Source organism: Pollachius pollachius (genome assembly GCF_949987615.1).
Source record: "Pollachius pollachius genome assembly, chromosome: 3".
NCBI classification, from domain to species: Eukaryota; Metazoa; Chordata; class Actinopteri; order Gadiformes; family Gadidae; genus Pollachius; species Pollachius pollachius.
In genome coordinates, this window is record NC_136936.1 from 2,885,283 (window position 1) to 2,905,282 (window position 20,000).

Sequence of the window (20,000 nt, forward strand, 5' to 3'; positions counted from 1 at the left end):
TTCTAAATTGGTCCATGCAGAGGCAGGGGCAATCGACTGGAAACGGTTATGATCACAGTGCATTTCACTAATAGCTGACTAACGCCGTTTCTCAAAAGTGACTCAAATAATTGGTCTGGACGCTTCTTTAATGACATGTGTCGGGGTACTGTGAGTGGCTTAACGAGGAGATAGTTAATACAAATGAGGTTAATGATAACACATGGGAAGGAGAGAGAGAGAGCCATATGCTTGGAGTTGGGATGTTCCCATTCAGTGACGTGGAGATAGCAGCAGTCATGGGCGGCTGATCTTCCCGTTGTTTACTGGCTGGTGGACCGGCTCGTCTTAAAGGTCACGCTCCACGTTTGACAAATACAAGCGGAAACTTTCAGGCGCTCGGGTTGGGGTGAGCCACGCTCAGGCGGGGCCCCCACCTGCAGAGATGAAAGGATCGGGCCCTTCAGAGAGATAGATGGAAATGGATGGAAAAAGACAATATGGCCGCCCTTCAGAGAGACACGTGGAAATGGATGGAAAAAGACAATATGGACACAGAGAGAGCTAGAATACGTAGAAATAGATGCAAAGAAAAGAAAATGGACACACAGGGATGGAATATGTAAATATATAATATATATATATAATATATATAATATGTAATTTATTCAAAAGAGAATATGGGCACAGATATGGAATATCTTTTAATAGAAACAAAGACGGAACATGGACACATAGGGAGATAATACATACAAATGTATAAAGAATAGAGTGTGCGCACGCTTATGTGTGTGTGTGTGCATCCCTCTGTGTGCATACATGTTTGCGTTTGTTTGTGAATGTGTGTGCCTGCGTGCGTGGACGTGTTTGTGTGTGCGCGGCTGGGTGCATTTGTCTACGCGCGTTTGTGTTTGTTTGTGAATGCGTGTGTATGCGTTTGTGTGTGCGTGGTTGTGCGGCCGTGTGCGTGTGTTTACGTGCGTTTGTGCCTGCGCGCGTGTCTGTAACTCGTTGCGCGTGCGTGCGTGTGCGCGTGCGTGCCTGTGGCGTGCGTGTGTGTGTGCCTGCGTGCCCGCGTGCGTGTGCGTTTGATCACAGTATCGATCCCCCTCGGCGGTCAGAACGCTGTCAGCGCCGCTCATTACCGCAGAGAGACCCGGCGGGGCGGGGCTCAGCCTGACCACCCTTAGAGGCTCTGTGGCCGACCCCCCCCCCCCCTCGTGTGTTGAGCCCCCCCTCTATGTGTTCAGGGGGTCTCGTCTCCTCTCGCTCGCCCACCATCGCTCGCCCCGTCTGGACGCTCGGCTCCGGTCTTGTTACTCTCTCTCTCTGCCCCCCCCCCCCCTCTCTCTCTCTGTATCCCTCTCCCCCTCTCCCCCCCCCCCCTCTCTCTCTCTCTCTGTATCCCTCTCCCCCTCTCTCTCTCTGTATCCCTCTCCCCCTCTCCCCCCCCTCCCCCTCTCTCTCTCTGTATCCCTCTCCCCCTCTCCCCCCTCCCCCCCTCTCTCTCTGTATCCCTCTCCCCCTCTCTCTCTCTCTCTCTCTTTATCCCTCTCCCCCCCTCTCTCTCTCTGTATCCCTCTCCCCCTCTCCCCCCTCTCTCTCTCTCTCTCTCTTTATCCCTCTCCCCCCTCTCTCTCTGTATCGCTCTCCCCCTCTCCCCCCCTCTCTCTCTCTGTATCCCTCTCCCCCTCTCCCCCCCCTCTCTCTCTCTCTCTTTATCCCTCTCCCCCCCTCTCTCTCTCTCTCTGTATCCCTCTCCCCCTCTCCCCCCCTCTCTCTCTCTCTCTGTATCCCTCTCCCCCTCTCCCCCCTCCCCCCCTCTCTCTCTGTATCCCTCTCCCCCTCTCTCTCTCTCTCTCTCTCTCTCTCTCTCCCTCTGCCATTATTTTTTTTTCTTCTAGTCTGTGAAGCTTCTCTTGCAGTTCATTTCTCATTTCGCTTTAATCTCACCTGCGCCCTGTTTTCTCGTCTCATTTTATCTTTTCATCCTATCGGTTCATCCCCTCGCTCTATGCATCTCTTTATCTCTCTTTATCGCTCTCTCTCTCTCTCTCTCTTTCCCTCTCTCGCCCTGGTTCTCTCTCTCCCTTCCTATCTCTCGCTCTCTCTCTCTGTCGCACCCACTCTAGCTCTCTCTCCCTCTCTCTTGCCCTGGTTCTCTCGTCCCCTCTCCCTCTCTCCCACTCTCTCCAGTCATCCTATCTCTCTCTGTTTTCCTATTTCTAATCTCCCGCGGAGCCGGCAGCCGTAGGGGAAACACAACACAACCTCGCCCCAAAACAAGGATACTTCAGGGTAGGAGAGAGAGAGAGAGAGAGAGACAGCTGATCTCCTCCCATCGCTCCCTCAGAGAGAGAGAGAGGGAGAGAGACAGAGACAGAGACAGACAGACAGACAGACAGACAGACAGACAGACAGACAGACAGCGAGAGAGAGAGAGAGAGAGAGAGAGAGAGAGAGAGAGACAGCTAGCCAGACAGCCAGACAGACACAGACAGACAGACAGACAGACAGACAGACAGACAGACAGACAGACAGCGAGAGAGAGAGAGAGAGCACGAGAGAGACAGCTGATCTCCTCCCATCGCTCCCTCAGCGCGCCATTGTTTGGCGGGATTCCATCCCGCTCGCAAAGACGAACAGCGCTATCGGCGTCATCGTCATCGTCCTCTCTCTCTCTCTCTCTCTCTCTCTCTCTCTCTCTCTCTCGCTTTGTTTACCGTGATCAAAGTCCGCCGCTCCCTCATGACGTGTGCCGCGGCTGACTCTGTCTAAACGCGGTTTCCATGGCGAAGAGTGAGTGACACCTGGATGCACGCGTGAGGCGGTGGAAACGAGGCGAAAGGTTTTTTTACCCGACGACCCGTCGCAGCCCCGTTACCAGAACGGAGACGAGCCATCGGGCGCGTGACGCCGTTCGGACTGACCCCGTTGGTCACATGACGACCTATACATATCAGGGTGGGATGGACACACCTGGAGCCACACCGCCCCCGCCCGTCCACCGCCCGTCCACCGCCCGTCCACCGCCCGTCCACGAAATTACGAATGCTACTATGGCCACGCCAAGATCCTGAAAAGACAGGCCCGCCTCTATTTCTAATTGATCCGTCACACACGTCACCCCTAGCTTTGATTCTACTGTCTATGGATTCGACTACCGCGCTTTTACTGGCTTGATATTAGCTGCTAGGGTTAGGGTTAGGGTTAGGGTTAGAGCTCTTTAGTGACGCTCTCGAATGCTCACAGCAAGGGCACCGTAGAGTAGGGCTGGGCGATATGGGCCAAAATGAATATCTCGATATTTTTTTTACTATATCTCGATACACGGTATATATCTCGATATATTTTGAATCTCCTCTAGAGCACATCATAAATGCTCAAATCAACCATGTCTGGCATAATGTTACTACATGTTATAATAATTCGAGTATTCCTGAAACATAAGTCTGCATGTAGATTACATGAAACAACATATTGTTTAAACTCATTAGTGCTTTCTATTGGAAGAATTTAGAACTTGCACATAAGAAAAGGAAAATCACAGCAAGTTAGATTTACCAACACAGCATTTATTAAAACCGTTAATTATTTTCGAGCAAAAACAGAGCTCAAAGCCGTTTTTTGTTCCACATCTTCCTTTCGGTAGCCAAACCACTGCAAGACGACGGATCCTGTACTATTCTTTTTTTGAAACCAAATCCTCCGTTTCCATCATCTTTTCTCTCTCTCGCTGTTCTCACTCAACTGTAGGAGATGAGTGACCGGTCGCTGTTCTCACTCACCGGTCGCGTGTGTGACGTCACACACGCGACCGTCACACACGCGCGTAGAATCCTAGAATCTCGCCGGGGGAGTGAGTGTGTTTAATGCATATGAGTCTGTGAGGCAGAGAGCCACAGGAAAGAGCGAGAGAAGGGAACACAACGACTATGCCGGCGGCGGCAAAAAGAAACATTACGTGCCAATTTGTATTCGATGTTCGCGACAGGGGCATTTTATACATCGCCTGGAGAACATCTCGCGATACATCGCATATATTCGATATATCGCCCAGCCCTACCGTAGAGGTCTAAAATGTCCAGTTGAGTTGCATGGAACCCGGCCAATCGCAGACCGAGTAGGGCGGGTCTTGGCTTGGCCATAGTAGGATTCGTATATTCGCCGCGAATATACGCCTCACGCCCCTACACCCTGAGTCTCGGCTCATCTGTATTCTGCTCGGCACCTCGGCCCGCTGCAGTCGTCCGCGACGCCACCGACCCCCCCTCCCCACGACTGATTTCTCCCTGCCCCCCCCCCCCCCCCCCCCCTCCCCCTCCCCGTGGTCGGGAGCAACACGTAGCCCGCGGCTAACGGTGTAGCTTCTTTCAACGCGCGTTATAAAGGATGAGGCATGAAGCAGAGGGGACGGCTCTAATGAGAACAAGGTGGATGTGTGTGTGTGTTTGTGTGGGTGTGTCTGTGGTTGTGTGTGTATGTGTGTGTGTGTGTGTGTTTCCTCGTGTTTCTGTGTGTGTGTGTTTTCGTGTTTGTACATGTGTGTGTAGGTGTGTGTGTGTAGCTGTGTGTTTGTGTATGTGTGTTTGTGAATGTGGGTGTCTGTTTGTATGCGTTTGTGTGTGTGTTTCTGTGTGTATGTGTATGTGGGGGTGTTTCTGTCTGTGAGTGTGTTTTTGTGTGATTGTACACGTGTGTGTAGGTGTGTGTTTGTGTTTGTGTATCTGGGTGTCTGTGTGTATGTGTTTGTGTGTTTCTGCATGTGTGTGTTTGTGTTTATGTGTGTGTGTACGTGTGTTTTGGGATGTTTCCGTGTGTGTAGGTGTGTGTTTGTGCATGTGTGTGTTTGTGTTTATGTGTGTGTGTACGTGTGTTTTGGGATGTTTCCGTGTGTGTACGTGTGTGTTTGTGCATGTGTGTGTTTGTGTTTATGTGTGTTTGTACGTGTGTTTTGGGATGTTTCCGTGTGTGTGTGTTTGTGCATGTGTGGATGTGTGTTCATCCGTGTATGTGTGTGTATATTTGCGTGTGCGTGTGTGCGTGTGTGTATATGTGTGTAACAAAGTCTATACTAACCATAAGGGGATCACACACTTACCCTCCACCACATACACACACAACACTCTACACACAACACTCTACACACAGCTCTGCTCACTCCGTCCTCATTCCCCCGTTACATTATTATCATTATATCCTTTATTTAACCACGTTTAGTCTCATTGAGATTAAAATCTATTTTACAAGAGAGGCCTGGCCAAGATGGACAGCAGTACACGGTTCCAACATAAAACACATGAAGTACAAGTTCAATACTAAGTGCAACAGTACTACATTTAGATCATTGACTAAAACATTTGCAATTTCCAATGGAGCCCGACATCAATGACTTTACAACAGCTTTACATTCACTGAGAGTAACCAGGTCTTGAAGCTTGAGCTTCTTCTGCAGGTTGTTCCAGGAAGATGTTGCAAAAACCTTAAAGGCCATTTTTTCTTGTGTGTATGTTTGTGAAAGTGTGTGTGTGTGTGTGTGTGTGTGTGTGTGTGTGTGTGGGGGGGGGGGGGGGGGTCAGTTGGTTGTTTATTTGTGTGGATTTAATTTCGGCGTGCATTTTGACCATCTGTGATGGAATATGTCTGAGTCCCTGAAGGAGGGAGACGAGAGAGGGATGGAGAGAGAGAGAGAGGGAGGGAGAGAGAAGAGAGAGAAGGGAGAGGGAGAGGGAGGGAGAGAGAAGGGAGAGAGAGAGGGAGGGAGAGAGAAGAGAGAGAAGGGAGGGAGAGAGACAGGGAGGGAGAGAGAGAGAGGGATGGAGAGAGAGAGAGAGAGAGGGATGGAGAGAGACAGAGAGAGAGAGAATGGAGAGAGGGAGGGAGAAAGAGTGAGAGAGGGAGGGAGAGAAACAGAGAGAGAGGGAGGGCGAGACCGAGAGAGAAACAGAGGGAGAGGTTGGGCTGGACAGAAGGGTTTGATAATGAAAATGAAAAAACACAGGTTTCTTATCGCCTCCGATGAGACGGGGCTGCTGACGGCAGAGGGGCCATTTGGCTCGTTACCAGCCTCGGCTGGAGTGGAGACGTTGATTTGACAGGAGAGTATTCAGTGCCTGGGAGAGTCAACACGGAGCGCCTTATAGGGTGCCTCGCTGATTGGCTAATGAGGCAGGCGTCAATGCAAATATGCACAGGTAGCTGGGGAGAATTGGGGGCAGATGCCTGTTTATGTGATTGACTGTGTGTGTGTGTGTGTGTGTGTGTGTGTGTGTGTGTGTGTGGACATGCCTCTTCCCCCCTGCTGAGGGGTTAATGAGTTGCTATCAATGCAAACGATATGGACAGGTTCCAGGGGAAACTAGGGGGCTGATGCCTGCTTGTGTGACTGATTGCTGTCTGTGTGTGTATTTGTGTTTGTGTCTATGTATGCATGAACGCATGTGTGTGGACATGGTTGAGCACTGATTGTTTGTTTGTACATGAGTTTATATGAGAGCGTGTATGTGTGTGTGTGTGTGTATGAGTGTGAGCGTGTATGTCTCCCTGTGTGTGCCTGTTAGTAAGTCATCATCGTTGATTACACGGTGCACCATCGAACACGGGGGGGGGTTCTCTAAGGGCTCCGTCCGCGGTCGGAGCGATAGGTCCGTGAAGAGGCGAGCAGATGGCGCTGTGAAGAGCTCTCCTGCAGGTCCTCCACCGCACAGGTGTGGATCTCCGGTGGCGCCGCAGCCGGGACCGCGGCATCGTTGTCACGGGGACAGCGCACGGTCCATAATCTGCCTCATTAGCATCGACGCCGGTCCGATGTTTTCGGTACACCGTCGTATTCCGTACTCCGATGCACTCGATACTCCGATGCACTCGGAACTCCGATGCACTCGGAACTCCGATGCACTCGGTACTCCAATGATCTCGGTACTCCGATGTACTCGGAACTCCGATGTCCTCGGTACTCCGATGTCCTCGGTACTCCGATGTACTCGGAACTCCGATGTCCTCGGTACTCCGATGTCCTCGGTACTACGATGCACTTGGTACTCCAATGATCTCGGTACTCCGATGTACTCGGTTCTCCGATGCACTCTGTACTCCGATGTTCTCCCTACTCCGAGGTTCTCCGTACTCCGAGGTTCTCAGCGGCCACGGCCGGGGAGAGGTTGCTGACTGGGTTGTGATTAGTTGGGACAAGACGCTACGAGGCTATAGCGAGTCCTTGGGCTACGATGGCGCACACCTCCCTCAGAGAGTCAATGCCCTCGGTTTAAAACGGACATGCCTCGCATGTTTGGACAGTGATGCTACCGAAAGGATGCTACGGTGATGCTACCGAAAGGACGCTACGGTGATGGTACCGAAAGGACGCTACGGTGATGCTACCGAAAGGATGCTACGGTGATGCTAGCGAATGGGCGCTACGGTGATGCTAGCGAAAGGACGCTACGGTGATGCTACCGAAAGGTCGCTACGGTGATGCTACCGAAAGGACGCTATGGTGATGCTACCGAAAGGTCGCTACGGTGATGCTACCGAAAGGTCGCTACGGTTTTATTTAAATCCGTCAGGCCTAGGATTCTAGCAGAAATCCAATTAGCATGTTGTTAAAGTGACATGTGATTTGAAATGTGGTTCTACACGTTTCCCAGGGAGTTTAGTGGAACGGATATATTGGGGGGTATATTTTGAGGATGAGTGCAGCTTTTTGCATCTCATTGTGATTCTGTGCTCATGGCTCCGTCTGCCTGCCACAGAATGATGAATCTGTCACGTTGGCAAACGTATTGTTGGCTTAGGAAATGAGGAGAGGAAGACAGCGTGATGCAAGGACATACAAAAAGATAGGTTGGAGAATAACAAGGATGAAAACATGCATCGATGAATGACTCTGAATGAGAGATTGAACAGCAGAGTCATTCCAGTGTCATGCCAGGATTGGCGCATATATTTAGATGAATTTGCCACCTGTTTATTACATTTACATTTAGAGCATTTTGAAGACGCTTTTATCCAAAGCGACTTAGCAATAAGTACATCTTTCAAAAGAAGGTGAAGCAATATTTTGTTAATGCTATTGTTCAGATAAACATTTAGACAGAGAGCATTGCAATAGAGAAACGTGTTTCTCTATTTCAAGATGATTGGCATCTTCTTGTTTTGTCACGCTGTACAGGTTCTCATGTAACCGTTATATTTATCGGAAACGGCGTGAGTGTGAGCCAAGCCAAGCAGGCCTGTTGGAGAATTCATAATCACAGATATTAAAAATACCTTTGTTGCAAGTTGATCCTTTGTTGCACATTGACCCTCTGTGTATTGACAGCTGGCAGGTAGCAGGCTAACATCTGTTTCGGTGCCATCTTCATGTTGAGGCTTACATTGACCAAGAAAGGAACAGATGCATTTCTTTTAGCTGGGATTTGGAGAAGTCACAGTGAACCACACATGGGTAAAGAACCCATTAACGGTCATCCTTATGCACTCGGCTAATCTATTTTTTTCTCCAGCTGTGCCCTTTTCATAGCTCAATGGCCACTCCATTATTAATATCTGGGTGTCCTCAGGTTTAAATAGAAAGATTAGAAGATCTTTCTCCCCTCTCCTCCCTATTTCTCCTCTCTCTCCCCCTCTACCCCCATCCCTCTATCAACCTTCTCTCCCCTGACTCAGTCAGGGGGTGAGATGGGGAGATTGAGGAGGAAGATGGGAGACAGGGGGGTGATAGCAGAGAGGAGAAAGAGGGGAAAGACGGGGAGGATTGAGCGAAAGGGAGGGAGGAGAAGGAGAGAGAGTGGGAGGTGAAAGAGAGAGAAAGAGAGGGGGAGAGAAAGGGTGAGGAGGGAGAGTTGGATAGAGAGATGGGGTAGGGAAGGGGAAGGAGAGGAGAATGATTTCATATTAGTCCAAAAATGGTGGATCAGTGTTTGTTGTTAGAAGCGAAACAGCTGACCTGACTTCATCTGTCCTCAACACATACATAGTTAAACACACACGTACACAGAGCATAGCATAGAATATGCTATCCCTGGTTAAATATTGTTTGAGAAGCTCTGTGAGATGGGATATTAATGTTTGGGAATATTGATCAGGACGGCAATGTTTTCTGATCCAAACACAAAGCAAATAACATTTGGATTATGTTGTTAAATGCTTGAATGCTCAGTGGTTAAAAATCAATCCATGCATTCCCATGTTTGTTGGGCATTAGGCGGTTTCTGGGTTCTTGGTTCATTTGTCCATCTTAAAGAGAAACAAGAAAGTGTCTCCATTGATTTCTTCTGTTACTTTGTGCCAGAAATAGAGCAGCTGGCTGCAGCTCTGGGCAGAAGGAGGGCTCAGAGAGAGAGAGAGAGAGAGAGAGAGAGAGAGAGAGAGAGAGAGAGAGAGAGAGAGAGAGAGAGAGAGAGAGAGAGAGAGAGAGAGAGAGAGAGAGAGAGAGAGAGAGAGAGAGAGAGAGAGAGAGAGAGAGAGAGAGAGAGAGAGAGAGAGAGAGAGAGAGAGAGAGAGAGAGAGAGAGATGGGGGAGAGAGATTGGTAGAGAGAGGTGAACATGAGGGGGTAGCTGTGACAGGGAGAACACGAGGGACCGGTTCCAGAGACAGAAGAAGCTTGAGAGAGAGGAGAGGGACAGAGAGAGGTCCACATAGACAGACAGGCTGTGGGATGGCTATGGAGAAGTGATGGCCTGACAGCCGGTCGGCGTGCGAGACCCGCCCCTGACACTCGTTTCCAGACGAGCGAGTTCAGATAAACAACAACTAGTATGCAGAGCGGAGCGCCAGAGAGCGAGAGACACTGACACACAGAGAGAGAGAGAGATAATTTGGGCTGATTACCATGGTGTTAGAGAGAGAGAGAGAGAGAGAGAGAGAGAGATCAATAGAGAGAGAGAGACAAAGAGAGAGACCTAGGGAGAGAGAGATTGGTCGATATAGAGGGTGAGAGAGAGCGAGAGGGAGAAATGTTTGGCAGATTCCATCATCAGAGAGAGTGCAAGAGAACAATAGGCTGGACAGATTCCCATGGGTGGTGCATCAGGGTGGAGTCTGAGTATAGGTGGTGCAGCACTCCTCTCACAGTATTGACCTGATTCTGCGGTAGTGACACTGCAGGGCGACACCCTAAGCTTGCTAGAAGCCGAGCGTCGTTCCTCAGGGTTATATTGGCTGGGGTCTTCTGATCAATGGCAGGAGGATAACCTCTGCGACCTCTGGCTGGCCGGCTGGAAGACTCAACCGAAGTTACTGAGCTTAAATTGCCCACTCTTTGTCACCCTCTCTCTTCCATCTTTCTACCTATCTGTCTGTCTGTCTGTCTGTCTATCTATCTATCTATCTATCTATCTATCTATCTATCTATCTATCTATCTATATATCTGTCTGTCTGTCTGTCTGTCTGTCTGTCTGTCTGTCTGTCTGTCTGTCTGTCTGTCTGTCTGTCTGTCTGTCTGTCTGTCTGTCTGTCTGTCTGTCTGTCTGTCTATCTATCTATCTATCTATCTAACTATCTATCTATCTAACTATCTATCTATTTATATATACTGTTACGTATTTTAAGCACATAAGCTGCTCCCACATAGCCACAAAGGGGGCAGGATCAAACATATAAGCTGCAATAACTACTCCAGCCACAGATGGCAGCACCTTTAGACAGGTGAGGAAGCCGGAGCCAATAGGTTACATAGGCCACGCAAACGGGGAGCGGGAGTCAGATGAGGTCAGAGACATATGGCAGACCCGTTGAGAGCCCCGGGGGAATCCTCGGAGCTGGAAGATAGCTCTGCGGTATTTCTCTCCACGCATGTTAAATACAATTCTCTCCTTTTCCTTCATAGTTACCATACCGAAATACTTTAACAAATAAAGTGAGTTAAAAGCGATCCGGTTTGGACTACTTTCTTCAAGAACACGGCAATACAAAGAGACATAGATATCTATCTATATCTCTGTGCAACTATATGTATCTATGTGCATCTCTGTGTAACTCTCTGTATCTATGTGTAACTCTCTGTATCTCTGTGTATCTCTTACTCTCTGTAACTGTATCTCTGTGTGTCTCTCTAGCTGTGTTTCTTACAGCTGTTCTGTGTCTTCCCTCCACTCCAGCGGGTCTATACCACCTGGGGGACCCCCGCTGTCCCCCCCAGAACAGCATAGATGGCCTGGAGGACACCCCAGTAGGTCTAAAGCTACAGTCTGCCACGCACACAGCGCACACAGCGCACACAGCGCACACATACACTCAGCACTGAGCATACACGTCAAACTCCTGCACTATCTCTGGATGGATAGACAGATAGATAGACAGGCAAACAGAGAGTCAGTCACTCAGTTAGACAGACGGACAGAGAGAGGGGGGGTATGGACGGGGGGACAGACAGAGAGACAGAGAGAGAGAGAGAGAGAGAGGGAGAGAGAGAGAGATAGCTAAATATGTACTTGGATAGACACATAGATGGAAATAACATCTACCAGGAACATCCAAATATTTATCCACAAGGAAACAAAATAGGAATAAGGATATTAGAGAGAATAAACCTGTAAACATAAAATACTGAAGTTACCTACCGTTCGCCTGCCCTGTTGTACTATAACAGGGCGAAGCCACTATTAGGTGAAGCCACGAGCACCTAAAGGCTGCCAGAGCCTTATGGTTTAACATTAAGTCATGGAGCCACTTTTCAGACACCTCTAATCAAAGTGCCTTACGGTTAAGGCTGAGAGCATTCAGAGCATGCAATCAAAGTGGAGTACCTACAGAAAGGCTCTGGAGGTACAGTCTGCACGACTGAGTAATACACAAACCACAGCCAGACAGTGCAGTGGGGCCATAGGAGACTGACAGACGGAGGTTATATCTCAGAGACCGTAAATCCCAACAGAGCACGTCCTAACATGAAATCCAACTCACCAGAGAGAGAGGGAGAGAGGGAGAGAGAGAGAGAGAGCAAGATAGAGAGAGGGAGAGAGACAGGGAGAGAGAGAGATAGAGAGAATGAGATAGAGAGAGAGAGAGAGAGAGAGATAGAGAGAGAGAGAGCGAGAGAGAGAGACAGAGATACGGAGAGAGAGGGAGAGAGAGAGAGGGAGGGAGAGAGAGAGATAGAGAGAGAGGGAGGGAGAGAGAGAGAGACCTCTGCACTCAACAGCTGAGGGCCAAGCTGAGCCCGTGACCTTCACACCTCTCTCCCTCTCAGAAGAAGTGCCGGTCCCACGTGCTGCTGCTGGTGGTCCACGGGGGCAACATCCTGGACACGGCCAGCGGTGACCCGAGCGCCAAGGCGGGCGACGCGGCCACGCTGGCCTCCGTGCTGGAGAAGGTGACGCGGGCACACTTCAAGGCGGCGGCGGAGCACGTGGTGATCCGCCTGGTGCCCTGCCCGGCCGTCTGCGCCGAGGCCTTCTCCCTCGTCTCAAAGTAAGATGGACGCCACGCCGGGGGGCGGGGGGGCAGCTGGGGGGCGGTACATTTATATTAAGGGCGTTTCAATTATATTATATTAACCTCTTAAACTCAAGGGTCCCAGATTTGGGAAGGCCGTGATCACTCTTGCAGCAAAAGGCACACAACACTGCCCTTATTATGTAGAAATAGTCATATCAAATTAATCATGAGAAACCCCGCTACAAGCACATATAAGTCATTTTTACAAACACCAAACACACCTCAAACACCAAGCATATTAATTAGATAAATTAGACAATTAAAAATAGCCTGGAGCTTAAGAGGAGAAATTTAATTAAATTAGAAAAAAAAAAAAGTATAGCCCTTAACAACAGGAACCTAACCCTGACCCTAGCCACCCCCCCAGAGAGCAAGAAAAAACTCCCTTAATTAGCAAGGAAGAAATCTTGAGAAGGAACGCAGAGTGCGGGATCCCTCCTTCCAGGGATGGTGGGGAGTGCAATGGGCGCCATAATTGACATACGTCCATACAGGAAAAAACAGTTTAGCAGACGCTCTTATCCAAGGCGACTTACAATAACGACATTTGTCAGAAGAAAGAGAAACAACAATAGATTGCATCGGTAAAGTATGGAGGTTCATAGAACCAAGTGCCGAGCACTAACAATCACTAGGTTAACCCATTCCCCGTATACAACAGAGATAGCTAGGATAAGCTGCTACACGATGCCAAGTACTATTTTTAAGTGCCCGGACGTACAACATACAATAAGTGTGTAAGAGGGGTGTGGGGGGTTAAGGGGGTGGGTGACATGCAGAGTCTAGGTGAACTCTGAACAAGTGAGTCTTGAGTCTTTTGTTGGAGCTGGTGAGCGAGGAAGGAGACAGACACAGAATATCAATCTCTTGGTTCAGCTCGATGGAAAGGGCGCTGTTGGCATGGGAAGTGAGGGGCCCGAAGCAGGAAGTAGAATGATGTCTTTCTCTGTCCCTTTGTACTCGAGGAACTCTCTCTCGCTCTCTTGTTTGTTCCCTTTCTGTGTTTGTCTCTGGGCGCCATCGCTCTCATTCTCCTCGCCGATCGATCTCTCAGTATTGTTCTCTCCATCCCTCTACTCCAGTCTCTCTTGTTCAGGAGTGTCGCTTCGTGACTCACTGCGGCCGTGTTTGCAGACTTTCTGTTCATTCTTTCTGTATTGAGTTCAACCGATTATCTTTAGCCATTTTTTGTTGTTCTCTCAAATCCACGTTTTCATTTATTTGCCTATTTTTCCGACTGACTTTCTCATCATGGAAAGTAAAACTCTGCTGTACTTTGGGGTAGTTCCCGAGGGGATGCCTTCAGCCCGTTGACGTCCTGTTGTAGACATTTTGAGGCACCGTTGAACAGCAGGGATGGAGTTTAATTGACTCTGGGGAATACTGACCGATGATTCACCTGCCTTACCTCCAGAGCCAGATGGTCAAAGGGAATCCCACATGAAGGTTAAAGAGGAGAGAATAGCGCCTCGGGATCCCTAAACACACACACGGACACGGACACACATACACCTACCCAAACACAGACACACACACACACACACACGGACACACACACACACACACAGATACAGATACAAACAGACACACACACACACACACACACACACACACAAACACACCCACAGCAATGTTAAAACACACATCATTACTTTGCCACTATGAACATGTGGCCCGTGTGGAATGCTCATTTCCCCGCTGCTGCTGCTGTTTTTAATTGCTAACTCTTCCCATCGGTTAAAGTAATGGTGGCTGGGAAATGCCATTACCGTCTCTGTCTCTCTCTCTGGAGGGTGGAAGGATTTGTTGTGATTGTTGGCTATAATCTGTTCCATCTACTGAGCTAATACTTGTGGTCTTTAGGATGGAAGATGGAAATTCTTCAGGATCAGAAGGTATCTAAGCATGATTGCCTAATCGTCTTCTTTCGGTTTCCACTGGTTAAGCAGGGGTTCCCATAGGCAGGAGTGTGGGTTTGATTCCCACTGGAGCAGTCGCCCATGCTAAGAACGTGGTTCAGGGACCCAAACCCTGCGTAGGGAATTATCAAGGACTGAATTACAGCGAGACCTTGTTGATATGCAACATTGTTTTCTTGCTTTCAGGCGTTGAAGAGTTATAGTTCGTACCCATGGTGGTCTTGGAAAAAAATACTTTGTTTCATCCAGGCTCAGAGCAACCTTACCGGGCAACCTGGTGTTCTATTTCCTACCCACGATGATCTTGGATAGTGATTTGCAGCTCTTCTTCCGAGAGATTGTCTAGTATTCGACCCATACTCATGTTCCAGACCAAAATCCCTGCTCCCTGGAACCTTTTCACCAAACCTGATCCGTTCCAGTGCTCCTGAGTCACACTTTGGTCACTTCCTATTACCAATCAAGCAGTTACTAAGGAGCTTGTATCCCAACAGTGAATTGAGATGACTTTGGTCTCTGAGACAAGTCAGGCTACAGACATGGGGATACAAACCCAGTACCTTTAGTCTGGGAGACAGTGATCAGGACCCTCTCTCCTCGGTCTTGAACTAGAAACACTGTAGAGATGGTTTCCGTGTGTAAAAGACGTGGGTCGGAGAAAGCGTAACAGTGCTAGGGCGTGTGGCTAGGCGGCAGGCCTGTCCACTAACGCCCCTGAGGGATTCAGACTCGCCCTCGTTTCCTCCGGCAGGCATTAGCCCCAGCAGCTTAGTCCTCTCCGCTCCCCTCTCTGAAAAGCTGCCAATTCCTATAATCATGCGGGTGTATTTATCTACTAGTGATGTCTCTCTTCCTTCCTCGGGCCGCTCGGAACGCTGAGCTCATCTCCACAGCGTTCCAGACGCAGGGACTGCAATGAGGTCTGGGCCTGTGCAGAGACGCAGCTACACGCTGATCATCTATTTCGACGTGTCTGGCTTGGAGAGCGATATTCAGCAGTATTGATCCCCCTTCATTAATATGCTGAGGCTCTTATCAGATCATTCAGCCATGGCCTGGCTGTGGAGACACAGGGCTGGCGGGCGGGGGGTATGAGGTTCTGCCGGGGGCTGCTGTGCTGTTGGCAACAGGGGGGGGGTGGGACTCAGGGGGAAGGGCAGTGCGACCTGATTCAGCTCGGAGGGTTGACATCGTTTTCTGCTGCTTCTTGCTGTCACTCATCCACTCATAAAATATAGAAAGGAACCACTTCCACGGGAGTCCCCCGTGGACTGAGGCACTGCCACACGTGCCGGACCCCCTTGTGAACGCAAGACACGCTTTACAACCCAGGCACATCGGAGAGCGCGAGTGAACCGACGCACAGAAGACGTTGATCTCCATGCTTAATACCACCTTGTGGTTTAATGACGACCTTTGTGTTTTACACGACACAGGAGATTAACGTCACCACATGACACAGGAAACAAACGTGATCATATGACATAGGGGATGAACGTCATCACATGACACAGGCGATAAAATGTCCTTGTCACGAAAATATGTTTTCAGGTTGTCATGGTGCATCAATTGGGGAGTTTCTAAACAAGAGGAGAATAACTTGTTGGAGCATGAGGAGAGGATATTTATACTGGCTGTTAGCCTCTTCGCTGTTGCAGAGAAGTTTGTGAGACACTACTGATTAAACATCCAAAGTAGGGCAGCAACATATATCGTTTTCGTATGTGCGATATTGGTATCGCTGGACTTGCGATATAAAGAAAAAAACTGTTCTCATTTTCTGTGACTAATTTAGAATTGTCTGAAATAACTTAATTTTCCCGGAGTGAAGGGTTCTTGGATGCACAGAGTTTGTTGCTAGGGAGTGACATGCAGGATCTGCATGCACAGCAAACCACCAATCACTGATCATGTTGATCAGTTTATGACCACCAAGCAAACCCCGCTAGACGTATTATTTTGGTTACAGAAAAGACAACCTTCACCAAAAACAGGTACTTAGTCAAGAGTTCTTGCAATTGTTGCCACAACAAAAGGCAACACGACTTATTTATTTCCCATTTGATTCGCCACCACAAGGCTCCGTATAAGAGTGCAGAGCTAAATCCGAAAATATTAAATACTAAGTATCCAAACACGATTTATTTTCCAATATCGTGCAGCCCTAGTGTTTGGGAACGTGTGTACGTTAGTCAAGAGTGCCTTGCAATTGTTGCCACAACAAAAGGCAACATGACAAAATATCAAATAATATATTTTCGATATCATCCTGCCCTGATCCATTGCCACAATAATCAACTGGTAATAAACACTGCAAACGTGCTTTAAAAGGTAATTTCCTGCGACAATGTTTAAAGTGTGGACTTTACACGGCAGCGTGCTGAAGATGAACCAATCGTCTCCGTGGTGCAACCGTATATCTACACACAGCTTCAGCATCAAACTCACTCGTACCCACGTGTCGTTTAGCGCAGACCTTACACCCTGACTGAAGAGAGCAGCGTATACAAACAGCTGATGCAACAGGCTGCCTCGCCCGTCCTCCTGACCCCCAGCTCCTTCAAAAACAGCACACTCTGGCTGCCTTGTTCATGCTCACAGAGGTTCTGCCCTCATACACCAACGCAGCGGTAAACAGGGCGCAGTAGCTGAGTAGCGCTGACTTCACTTAATGCCTCAGTGTGCCTCTAAAAACAGCTTGACGATTGCCGCTTTGGAGTTTGACTCTATGTGCCAGAATCCACTTTAGAGACAAGCAGCCATTGTGCCGGCAGGGTGGAGTGCCCCTGTTGCATGCTGGGAGTTGCGATGAGTGGGAAATTAACCCCGGGGTGCGAAGGTGTGGAGAACTCTTAACGCGTCAAAGAACGAAAACAATGTTGCATATGAACAAGGTCTCGCTGGAATTCAGTCCTTGATAATTCACTACGCAGGGTTTGGGTCCATGGAGAACTGATGGGTGTTTTCAGTGTGTGTGTGTGTGTGTGTGTGTGTGTGTGTGTGTGTGTGTGTGTGTGTGTGTGTGTGTGTGTGTGTGTGTGTGTGTGTGTGTGTGTGTGTGTGTGTGTGTGTGTGTGTGTGTGTGTGTGTGTGTGTGTGTGTGTGTGTGTGTGTGTGTGTGTGCTAATGAAGAGCCATGGCAGGTCGAGGGCGATTCACACTCACACACACATGGGGACACAAACACACACCAATACACACACTCTGTGAAGCACACACTCAAACACAGACACGTATAGAAACACCAACCCACACACCCCATACACACACACGCATACACTTAGAAAAATACACAAACACACACACACCCCATACACACAGAGATACACTTAGAAACACTTACAAACCCAATACACACACACACACACACACACACACACACAAACTCCCAACGAAAAGACACACAGAGATACACACAATAACACACACACAAAAACACACACACACACACATGCCTAAGTAATATCCCATTACAAATCCTTGTATCACATCCAATTAAGATGTACGAAAAACTATTCAGAAATTGATTTTGTTTCAAAGCCACTGGGCTCCATTCCACACACACTGTGTCTGGAATAAACAAACACAAGAGCAGACAAAAGAACTAGCAAACACTGGCCCAGAGTACCATGAACCGCACACAGTCCTCCACCGGGAGCATGAGTCGTGGCGCACATCTCTTCACTGCACACCACCTTCTTCATGTGTGGCACCGGAAGGTTGCTAGTCCGATCCCCGGCTCCTCCTAGCTCAGAGTGTCGGGGTGTCCCTGAGCGAGGCCCCTCACCCTTACTACTCCCGACGAGCTGGCTGTCGCCTTGCGTGGCTGACACCGCCGTCGGTGGGCGAAGGTTAGGCAATATTGTAAAGCACTTTGAGCGGCCTCGGTTAGAAAAGCGCCGTATAAATGCAGTCCGTTTAGCATTTGTCATTCACACAGTGGGACGTCCTCTCTGTTATCTACAACCAGGGCCAGGCAGACGATACTCTCTGAGACCGAGGCTCTCAGCGCCGATGGCGCGTCCTGGAATGACCCTGGCCAGGGCGAGCGCTTCATCGAGCTTGATGCCAAGGAACGAGCAGAGCAATTGAGCGAGGCAGCACCAATTAATTCATCATTTCTTCCTCGCAATCGACATCAGGCACGAGAAGTAGGGCAAGGGGGGGTGGCAGGGTGGAAGCGTGATGGGGTGTAGCATCCTCCCTCTCCCCTGATCTCTGGGTCTCCCACGCAATCCCTCCCTGTTCCTCTGCCTCCCTCACTCTCTTTCTCCCTCCCTATCCCTTCTCCTCTCTCTCTGCCTGACTCTCCCTTCTCCTCTCACCATCTCTCTGCCTCCTCCCTTCTCCCTCCTCTTTCTCCCTCTCCTTCACTCTTTCTCCCTCCCTCTCCTCTTCCTTTCTCTCTCTTACTCCCTCTGTCTACCTCTCTCTCCCTCCCTCACTCGTCCTACCCCACTCTCTTTCTCATACTCTCTCTCTGGACTTGGAGTTGGCAGAGCTCCCCTAGTCCAATTGAGAAGTCCTTATTGGTTGAGTCGTTCTACTCATCCCCGCGTGGAGCTAGTGCTACATTGCAGGATAAGGACCAGTTATGTTATGAAGCTGTCACTCAGGCCCCCTTCATGTATAGGGCAGCAGTGAACCTGCCATCTTGGAGTATCTCAACCATCAAACGAACAGCTATTGGAGGATATACTGGATATACAGGAGGGAATGTCAGGCATGGCCAGACTTCTGAAGTGACACCCTGGAAGTCTGCCTCCTCAGACACTGATGTGTTGAGTGTTATCACATTGTCACATTAGGAGTGTGTCATTTGTTGTTTCATCGGTGGTTAAGTACAATGACGACCCATCGACACACTGGAGTTTAACCAATTGGCTTGGTTCTATAGATAGAGTGAATAAGTGAGGGTTGACCAGTGACATACTACGTATCACACATTTTAACTGGTTGTTTGCAAAGCATAGAATGCAAAACTCAATATGCAAGCCGTAATTATTGTGAAAGTTAGCTGAGAGAAATGGGAGGAGGAGGTGATGGAGTAAATACCTGTCTCCCTACAGGCGGTCATTTAATGAATGTACTTATTACTCGCTCTGCCATCATTGTAATAATTATCTCCTAATTATTCCAAACATTCCTATTTCGGGGGATTAGAATAATTATATACAGTGTCCTATGAGTAACCAAGTGTGAAGCCCAGATTTAAGCCTTTCCTCTCTCTTTCTCATTCTACCTCACGCTTTTACTCTCTCTCCCTCGCCCACTTTCTACCTCACTTTATTTTACTCTCTCTCCTCCTCACTCTTTCTACCTCACTTTATTTTACTCTCTCTCTTTGTACCTCACTTTCTTTTACTCTCTCTCTACCTCACATCTTTTTCTGTCTCTCTATGCCATCACAGACAGACAGACACACTTCAGGTTAGTGGATACGTTTCGTTGACACCTGGTGAAGGAAAAGGCACACAGCAGTCCTTTGGACCTAGCCTGGTCCTACCAGACTCTCGTACCTCGTTTCATTTGCGCAGAGAGTCTGGACCCCCTCAATTGACTAACGTTAACTCACTTGAAGGCGGGTGTCTGTTGGAGTTTAAAACTATTGGATCTGCGTAGTGCCACTCTGGATCTGGCATAACCAATTGCTAACGTTTG

General features: G+C 48.9%; 1 protein-coding gene across 1 annotated transcript in view; it reads left to right on the plus strand.

Moving 5' to 3' along the window:
- Positions 1–20,000, plus strand: part of pitpnm3 (PITPNM family member 3) — a 97,318-nt gene that overhangs the window by 25,086 nt on the left and 52,232 nt on the right. The window contains 2 exon segments of the mRNA XM_079733433.1: positions 11,082–11,152; positions 12,173–12,393. Coding sequence (XP_079589559.1) covers positions 11,082–11,152; positions 12,173–12,393 — 292 coding nt within the window.